Raw genomic sequence first — 10,151 nt, forward strand, 5'->3', positions numbered from 1 at the left:
ACCTTTGCACTGGCTGTTTCCATACAATGCTTTGCCTCAACCTCCATCTCCTTAGTTGCCCTGGCTTCCTTCAAGACTTAGATACTAAGTCTATTGCGGACTCAGTCCTAGTGACCATTTTGCTTCCAGTGTTGCTGGTCTTTTTGGTTGAGAGTCGGCAGACAGTGGGTAGCAACTTTTTTTGCTCCTTTCCCTAGACCTTATTTTACTGGATGTGCTTCCTTCTGTCTAATTTTATTTCCTATGATGTGGCAATGGCCCATCCCCTTTTAGAAAGATGTACTTATCAGAACAGTCTTGCTCTTATTTGGGCAGATTATCTTTAAAAGCAATTCCCATTTGAATCCCAGGCTGGCCAGAGAGGCCAACCCACCAATGCCTTTCTGCTTTGTTGTCTTTAATACAGACCTCTTAAACTTTCTTTTCCTGAACAAGGGATTTTCATTTTAACAATCTATTCTGGGATATGTCCTGTGTGTACCTACATGTTCTCTTCTATTAGAATGTGAACTTCAAGGATAAAAGCTATTTGTTTTCCTTTATAACCGCATGTTATTCTAGCACATAATAGTAAGCAAAAATGCTTTTTGACTGAAACTTGGTGTTTCAGGCAGGAAAGACATCATATGCCTACATGCTTGCCCCTCCTCTTAATTGTCTTTGTTAAAGGACACCAAACACCTAGGTCACTTAATCTCCAAACTTTTTTTTTTTAGCTTTTGCTTATTCTTGTCCCCTTTTCTCTCTTCTATTTCACAAAATCCCATGACCTCTTGTCATGCACCACTGCAACATCCTTTTAAACTTAGTTGCCTTCAGCTTCTCTTCTTCAAGCCATCTTGTACACTGATTCCAGACACAGGGTGACATGGTAGCTATCTTTAAGTAGCTGAAGGGCTACTATGTAGAGGGACTGGAATTGTTCTGTTTGGCCCCAGGAAGCAGAATCAGGAGTAAAGGGTAAAAGTTGTAACAATTACAGCTTCTCAAAAATGGAATGGGCTGCCTTGAGAAGTGGTAGTTTCAAACCCTGGAAGCTCTTCAAGCAGAAGTTGTATAATAACTCCTATAACTTATCATGGGGTTGGATTACATACTAGAGTCTCTTCCAAATCTCAGATTCTGATTCTGTTTCTTCCTAAACTGACCTCAAGTTTGAATCTAGGGCCCAAGAGTCTCTTTATATATTACCAGGAAAATAAGGCTCCTTTGTCTGTCTGTGTCCCTAGGTATAAAGTAGCAAGGACTAAGATGCTCATCTGAGCCAGAAGGTTTGCTCTTCCTGATGACATCTGCCACTCTCTTCAGAGAGCACAGTCTTGCATTTCCCCCCTTAAACTTTCTTATGAGACTTGGAAAAAAAACAAAACAAAACTATAAACTACAGTAATGAGGAAGAACACCAATTTATAATATAAAACTGTGAGATTTGGCTATGATGATAATTTTAAAGGGCAGTTATTAACAATAAAAATTGGGACAGTCTTTCAATTAAGAAATATGCAAATTACAATGAAAATCCAACAGCATGATAGCTTGATGAATTAAGAATTTGATATTTTCAAATTCCCATTAAACAAATATTTTCCAATCCCTGTTAAACAAATGGACAAACTTTTGTCCATTAGGACAGTACAACCAACTATTATTTATCAGTTGTGACCATATGGGAAAATTTTGTGAGAGATACTGGAGAGTTTGCATTTTCTTCTCCAGCTCATTTTACAGATGAGAAAAATTGAGATTAAAAAGAGTTAAGTGATTTGCCTCAGATTACAGTTAGAAAATGTCTGAGGTCAAATTTGAACTCAGGTCTTCCTGACTCAAGCATTCAAGTGGATAGTATTCTATCCACTGTACCAGTTACTGCCCTACAACCAATTGAAGTGACATCACAAAGCTAGACGGAAAGCGCAATCTATAAAACTAATCAAATATGTTTAACCAATGACTAAGATAGCCATAACATTTGATTCCTTAAATCAGTTTTTTTTTTACCCTCAAACATAAACAACATAGTTATTTACAAAATACCAAACATTTTTTGAGAAGAAAAACTAAAATAAAGTTGGGGAAAAACTGGAAATAAAAGATCTGTTTAAAAACTGTCAACATCATCTCTTTTAATTCTAAATCTAGGGATTTAGACAATTAAAAAATCCCAATAAAAACAAAAAAGATACAATATAAATCTGTACAATAAAAATAATATAATAAAGCTTGGGGAGGAAAATGAAACACCATGAGATTTAAAAGCAATTAGAAATAAAAAAATGTACTTCCAAATCATTAAGAAATCAAGTTTCTGAATATTAAAAACAAATTACTTCTTGAATGCTAAGTAACTTTTCAGGGTAGGTTAACATAATGCTCACGTACTTAGTTTTACACCTATAACATGATTATCTATATAAATACCGTACAATATGGTGATCTGTGCAGAGACAGAAGGCAATGCTTTTCCTCTACAAAATTAACTCACTAAATCCCAGTTTGCCTCAATCACAAAAAATAGGAGATGTATTTATTACCTAGTTTGAAAACTACATAAGTGAAGGAAATGCATTTGAATGAATGGAATTATCTTTTGTGATTACTATTAAAAATGCCATCAAAATAATTTAATCTCTTGACATACAGAAAAAGTGCAGATTGATCATCAGGTGTTTTTTAAGAGGGGAGAAGTCCAACTTAAAAATCTTCAAAGACATGAAATGTAGATAAGGTATTGAAGTAAAATGCAGGGTAGCCAATTTTTGATTATTTCCACTTTTTGTGCCGTTTCAAACAGTTCACTCAAAACTATCTTAAAATTCACCATGCTCACAGCTCCTTGAGAATTGAGGCAAAATAGTGTATAAAAAAAAAAAAAAAAAAAAAAAAAAAAAAAAAAAAAGCACCAGTCAGGAAAGAACTGCCTTCAAATCTTGACTTTCCTACTTCTTAAGATTTGACTTTGAATAAATTAGTCTCTCAGTCCCTAATAGCAGGTGGCACTAGGTCATTTGTAAGGTCCCTTCTAATTCTATGATCTCACAATGACATTATTTTAGAACGAAGTAATGGCTAAAAAAAGTTGTTTAAACCTTAAACTTTAGGATTGTACTGTACACCTATAGTTTTCAATGAAATTCAAATATAAATTAAGTATGCATCCTTGGTAAAAATGGTAGTGAGGGTTGTTTTTTAAACTGAACTCTAGCCACTATACCACCTCAATGTCAGTACTTGGTTAAGAATATGAGATAAATTTGTACCCAGCAAGATTCCTGTTTTTTTACTTACTATCATATTTTAGGCTTAACATCTGCCTGGAAAACGAGAGGTTGACTATGATTATATTTACTTAAAGTGGAGTATTTGTTAAATTTTGTCCTCCTAGGAAATCTTGTGTGACTAAAGTGATTAAAGAGAAATATTTCATCACAGTAAGTGCAAGCTTCACATACATTAATTCTATATACATTTATAAAGTCTATAGCATAACTCCATAGTTTCGTCTGTTTTTTACTTTTATCTCTGTAAATACAGAACATTAAACTCAATTCATTTAAAGGTTTTAAGAAAAATGGAAGATAGAATCTCTCCCTTAACAAATAAGGCTTTTCCCTCCCAGTGAAAAGACACCCCATGGACATCAAATAGTTGAAATACTAACCACAAAAGTTAAGTTTATAGAGAGGAGCTGCCTTTCAGGGAAAGAAATGTATTAATCCAGAAGATATTAAAAAAAAACATGAATTTAAATTATATTGGGAAATCCTATTTGTTATTATTGCTTAATATTTTCCATTAACTACATATGCAATTTAATATTTACTATTGATTTGTAAATGTAGCAACAAAAAAGTTTTCTATCATATACGTACACCTGATACTTATACCTAATCTAATTTCTAAGATTTAGGTAAACTTTTACTTCCACTTTGCTTTTCTCATAATTATTTCCTTGTCTCAAATACTGTGATCTGAAATTACATTAAAGAAACAAACCCACTACCCAGCTTATTGGTAACTGAAAAAAAAATTATAGTGTAACCTAAAAAAGTAAAAATAAAAAAACAAAAACTGAACTTCTGCAATATTTTGCATCTAAAAAGGTACCTCTTTACATGCTGACAGGCATACCCAGAGTCATTGCTTGGGTCTCTTTTCTCTTGCAGTTTCATAGGCTTTGAATCAATTTCTTGGAAGTCTTCCGCACTATTAGGTTCTTGGTTTTTAAAAGCATCATCTGACGTAAATAAAGGTTCCCCTTCAATTCCAAAGAGGTCTGGATCATCTTGAATTACATCAATTACAAGGACATCATCTTCATAAGCTTGAAGTATATCTGGAAATGCAACTTTAATTTCTGCAAAGCTTTTTCTGGATGCTTCCTCACCAACTTCTCCAGATGAAATAAAAGAATCAAACAAGTGAGGTTCCCTGCAAGGTGAGCATAAAGGGCTTCTCTTTATATAACCAGAATCAGAAGAAAAATCACTCTTCTCATAGGTAGGAACTATAGTTTCTAGGACAGCCTCAGAAAGCAAGTCAGGTGAATTCGTTTTAGCTTGTTTCACAAAGCTCTGAGAAAAAGTACTAGAGTTTTTACTGCAGATCTCATCAGTATTTACTTGCATTAGTGGGACACCAGCTGGGATGCACAGAGACTGCTGGTTTAAATTTACTGTACTGCCAATTTCTTTCATCCTATTCTGTCTAATTTCTGTTGTAGAGAAATTGTCAAGAAGCTCCAGGGGACTATAGGCTTCCTTCTCTGTCTTAACATTTACCTCCTTTTTGGGTTCTGTTTTATTCTTGAGTAAAGGGATTTTAAAGTTTGTCAGCCGCCCAGTATTTAGCATTTTCACTAAATTTGGCACTGCAAGTGTCTGTTGGGCAAGAGCTGCTTTCCGACTCATAATTTTGCCTGCAACACTGTTTACATCCTGATTATCTTGAGAAGAGGACAGATTAAGTTTTGCTGAAATTCCTTTATCTTTTCTTGGATTCACCGCCAAATGTAGGGTCACATTAGTTGAATGGGTATTTTCACTGCCATTAGAAATCACCTCTGATTCAATTCTACTCAGATCTTCCGACTTCCCTTTTTTGTTATTGCTGTTTACATGCTCCTCTATATCCATTAAAGGAGATGTTAGCGCAGTAACAGAAGACAAAAAACCTTTTACGTCCCCTTTTTCTTTACTTGAAGGTGTTTTCTTTGCTTCTGTAACAAAACTCTGTAACATTAATTGGGCATTATCAACTAAGAGTTCATTACTTAGAAGCAGCCTATCAGAATTATCTTCACATAGACTTTCTTGAGGTGCAGAAGGAAAGGCATTTGATTCAATTAAGATACCCTTTTTATGACACCAAACAGATGTCCTAGCACATGAATAATAAGGCCAAATTCTTTTACCAGTCATTGGAATTGCTCTTCTACAACTTAGTTTTAATTCTTCAGTTTCACTTTTAAAGTCTTCTGAAGCTCTCTTTTCAACACAATGATAATCAGAAATGTCAAATATATCTCGAGAGAGTTTCACGATGGGGTTTTTCACCAACTTAAGGTGTTCATCTGATTTTGTGCTTTTATGGTCACAGGGCTCTGGAACAGTCTTATTTCTTTCTTTTCTACCATAGGTTTCAAATGTTTTCTCAAATGTATCATTTGCATGGTGTCTTATGCTCATTTTCTTGTAATTCTTCTCTTCAGTGATTTCCTGAGAACTAAGAGAATTATCCATTAAAGAGGAACCCTTTCTGAAAACAACTGAATTTGTTTTAAAATCTAAAGTATCTTTGTTTTCTGTGAACATTTGCTTTGCTTGTAACAACAACTCATCTGATTTGTTATCCACATTTGGGAAATTTATCTCAGGAACTGTTTCATCCATTTTTTCAGATAATCTCATCCTTTTCCTGGGTTTTCTCCCAACGCCTCTTTTAACTTCTTTGGAGTGCTTGTTTTTTGTATTTTGAAAGCAAGAAAAGGTGCCATTATTTCTGTTCTGGTGTAATCCTTCTTTGTTTCCTTCAAGCAATGATTTTTTTGCTCCTGCAGTTTCTTCCTTTAACAGAAGATGAGGGATACCATTCACATCACTCTTCTCCACATTCTCTTTCTTTATCTTTGAGGCCATTTCTGCCACATGCACATGCTCACCACTTTTATAAGCAGGACTTCTTCCATCACTACAATCCTTTAAAAAGGGTTGGCAATTACTGTCGCCTTTAATCACTGGACCCATCTCTACTGTAGGTGACAGGCTGTTATGAGAATAATTGGAACTCTCCCTGTACAGCCCATCTTGGAACTCTGCTAAAGTGTTCTGTACATCCCTGTTTTCAGCTACTTTGGGAGAGAAGGTTTCTAACCCTTTAGGTTTTGCGATTCTAATTTTCCTTTTATTACATTGTACTAAGTCTTCCTTGCCCAAAGTCTGCATTAAAGTCATGCTTTTAAATGCACTGGACTCCATTGTTTGAAAAGATTCAGAACTGATTAATGATTCCTTCATGCTATAATCACAAAGCAAATTCAAGTCAGTTGCTGGCGAAAGCTCATCTTTTCCACTTAAATCTTCTTTAGTTTTTTTCTTTGCTAAATAAAAAACAAAAAACCAGAAATCAGTATTCCCGATGGCTCTCGGAGTAGAACTTAGAGAGAAGGGTTCAGTAAGCCTATCTTCTGAGCACTTTAAAGCCTCCCCCTGCGACAGACAGTTGGGCCAGTCTGGGCGGCAGGCTAGGGTGCAGGATCCGAGGCCCCCCACCCACACCTTCCCGCCCGCGGCCCAGACCGGGCTCTTAACCTCCGTTTCCCCCTTTGTAGACTGCGGACGCGGCCACACCCCGCTCCCCCGCCCCGGCTGCGAGGACGCCCCACCTCTGTCCTTGGGCTCCGGTTCCTCCTGCCCGGGCACCGGCGGCCGCTCGGGGGCCCAGGGGGGGCCCAGGCTCCGGCTCCGCCTGCGCCGCTTCCGCTGCTTCCTCTCCTCTCCCGACCCGTCGCTGAGGCTCTGCTCGCCCGAGGCCTCGTCCCCGGCTGCACAAGGCCCCGCTCCCCTCAGGCCCCGGCTGCGGTCCCGGCTCAGCCCGCGCCCCGGAGGCTGCGGCCGCCGCTCGCTAGCCGGCCGGGCCTCCCCGACGCCGGGCCTGCGGCCGCGCTTCCGCCGCGGCGCCTCCTCCTCCTCCGCTTGGGCGGCCGCCGCCGCAGTCTCCCGGGCGCGCCGGCGCCGGCGCCGCCTCCTCCTGTCCCGCCTGGCTGAGGCGGACTCCGGGCAGGGCCCTGCGGACAAGGCCGCGGCCCGAGTGCACAGGCGGCGGCCCGACGCCCACTCCCGTTCCGCCTCCTCGCTGCCGCCGTCGTCGCCGTCGCCAGGCCGCGCGGGCCCCGAGCCCCGCGACCGCAACCGCGGCATGACCCGCCCCGCCCCCAAGCAGCCTCCGCCGCCCCCGCCTCGACGTGCACCCCCGGCTGCGGCCGCCGCTGCCACTGCCTCGCGCCACTCCTCGAGCCAGCCTCGCTCCCGGGCGCGCGCGACTCGTGCTTCTCACACGCTTAGGGCGAGGCAGCGGGAAAGCGGAAGTGACGCGCGGGACCCTCCGAGCCCCCCCTTCTGCTCCCTCCCTCCCCCCCCCAATCAACCTACACCGGCGCCCCCGACATCAGCAGCGTCCGGAGCGGGAGCTAAAGCGAGGTTCGTGCAGGGGCGGGGAGGGGAGCCCGAGGCTGGTCCGTCAGGCGGCTCCTCCAAGCGAAAGCGAGGCCGGAGGCACAGGAAGCGCGGAGGGGGGCGAGCGCGGAGGGGGGCGAGCGCGGAGGCTCCCGTGAGGCAGCCTCCGGAGCCAGAGAGGCTCGCGCAAGGGTGGGGGCGGGGGAACGGGGAGAGAGGCCAGCCAGGCGAAAGCGAGGTTCGCACGGGAGGGGGAGGAGGTACGGGGGCTGGGGGGGGGGCTCCCCACAGGGTGGAGGCCTCCATGGCGAAAGCGAGGCCGGCGCACGGGAAGTGGGGAGGGAGGGAGGGAGGGCAAGGCCTGTCAGTCAGGGGTCCCCCGGAGCACAAGTCAGGCCCACGTGGGAGGGGGAGGCTCTCAGCGGGTAGCCAGAGCCCCCGCCGGGCACATACAGTACGCCTTACCCCGCTAGCAACTGCTCCTTGGGCACAAATGAGGCCCAGAATCCACGAACGAGCATTTATTAAGCGCTTCCTCCGTGCCCGGGATCACCCTCGCAGCCCTCACCCGGCGGAGCGCCGGGTGCCAGGCGTCGGAACCCTCCAGCTCCCAGCAGCCTTTGCGTCAGCGCTGTGCTCACTGCTTCAGAGGCACCCCGGACCGCATCCCGCCCCTCCCCCTCCCTCGGGGTCCGCCATCGGGGCCTCTACGCCGCTACCCGGTGGACTAGGCCGAGTGGACTTTCAGCTCCTCCTAGGGAGGTCCCGGGGGGACTGGACTCCGGGGGCCCGGCTCGGTCCCCCCCGCTTTCCCAGAATTCCTCACTCACCTTGACCCTCTTCCATCTTTCAGGCCCTTAGCCCAGGCTGAGCGCCCTTCCAGCCGGGATGCGCCCTCCGCCCACTTTCTCCGCTTCTGGCTGCCGGGCCTCGCAGGACGAAGCCACACCCATCGGGGCTGGGCAGCCTCCGCTGGACAGCCTCTCCCGGGCTGCTCCCCGAAGCCTGGGGTCACTGACCCTGTGCACCTCTGCGAACGCCCACTTCGGAGCTCCCCTCCCCCTCCCCCAGGCGCCCCTCCCCCGGGCCCTTCCCTTAGCAAGGAAGCCTGTAGCTGTGGCGGGAGAGCGCCCCCGTTCCAGCTCTCGCCTTCATGGCCATTCTCCAATCTCCGCGTGGGCTGGGGAAGGAGCCTGTTCGAGGCACTCTGAACTGGAGCCTCCCAACCCCTATTCTAAGAAACCCAGCAAAATGAAATCGCTTCTGGTCCCACTTTCTCTTTGTTTTCTCCAATTGTAGGTAAAAAAAACAAAACCAAAACCCTTTTTTTAGTTATACATATACATTTATTTACATATTTTCTCATGAATTATGTTAGGAGAGAAAAAATCAGAACAAAAGGGAAAACCACAAGAGGAAAAAAAAAGCAAGAAAAAAGAAAACATGAGCATACCGTGTGTTGATCTATATTCAGTCTCCATTGTCCTCTCTCTGGATGAGAGCGGATCCCAAAGTTTATTGGGATTGCCTCGGATCACAACCGGTGAGGAGAGCCGGATCTGTCATCGTTGATATCACGCTGTATACAGCAACAGCACGAATGTGCGTCCCGATTCTGCTCGTTTTGCTCAGCATCAGTCCCCCGTAAATCTTTCCAGACTTTAGTAAAATCAGTTTTTTTGTTTTGTAGAACAATGATGTCCCATTACATCCATATCCCGTAACTCACTCAGCCATTCCCCGCCGATGGGAGTCTGCTCATTTTCCGTTTCTTTGCCACCACAAAAAGCTGTTACAAACATTTTTGTACGTAGGGGATTTACGATTTCTTTGGGACACAGACCCAGTAGTGGCACTGCTGGTCAAAAGTTAGCACAGTTTTAGAGTTCCTTGGGCGAGTTCCAAATTGCTCTCCAGAATGTAGTTGGATCATTTCACAATTCCGTCAAAAATGGATTAGTATCCCACGTCCCCCCCCAACACTTATCCTTATTTCTTGTCATTTTAGCTAATCCGAGAGGTGTGAAGTGGTTCAGAGTTGTTCTAATTTGTATTTCTAATCAATAAGTAATTTAGAGCATTTTTTTTCAGCTAACTATAGATGACTTTAATTTCTTCATCTGAAAATTGTTGACCATTTATCAATTGGGGAATGACTTGTATTCTTGGAAAGTCGATTCAGTTCTTTATATATTTTATTTTATATTTATTTTACTGAAACAGTTGGGGTTAAATGACTTTGCCCAGGGTCACACAGCCAGGAAGTGTTAAGAGTCCAACACCATATTTGAACCCAGGTCCTCCTGACTTCAAGGCTGGTGCTCTATTCCACTACACCAACTAACTACTGCCCTAGTTCTTTAAATTTTTAGAAATGAGACCTTTATTATAAACACTGGCTAAAATTTTTCCCCCTAGCTTTCTGCTTCCCTTCTGATCTTGGCTGCATAGGTTTTGTTTGTGCAAAACCTTTTTAAATTT

The 10,151-nt window shown here is 43.6% G+C and overlaps 1 protein-coding gene across 1 annotated transcript in view; it reads right to left on the reverse strand.

The window, feature by feature from the left end:
• Positions 1 to 7,415, reverse strand: part of TOPAZ1 (testis and ovary specific PAZ domain containing 1) — a 68,615-nt gene extending 61,200 nt beyond the window's left edge. Inside the window, exons 1-2 of the mRNA XM_031940259.1 lie at positions 6,881 to 7,415; positions 4,105 to 6,595 (exon numbers count right to left, since the gene is read on the reverse strand). Of these exons, the coding sequence (XP_031796119.1) occupies positions 4,105 to 6,595; positions 6,881 to 7,415 (3,026 nt within the window). The remainder of the gene's footprint in view (positions 1 to 4,104; positions 6,596 to 6,880) is intronic.
• Positions 7,416 to 10,151: the final 2,736 nt, after the last annotated feature.

This window comes from Sarcophilus harrisii, chromosome 5 (assembly GCF_902635505.1).
Source record: "Sarcophilus harrisii chromosome 5, mSarHar1.11, whole genome shotgun sequence".
NCBI lineage: Eukaryota > Metazoa > Chordata > Mammalia > Dasyuromorphia > Dasyuridae > Sarcophilus > Sarcophilus harrisii.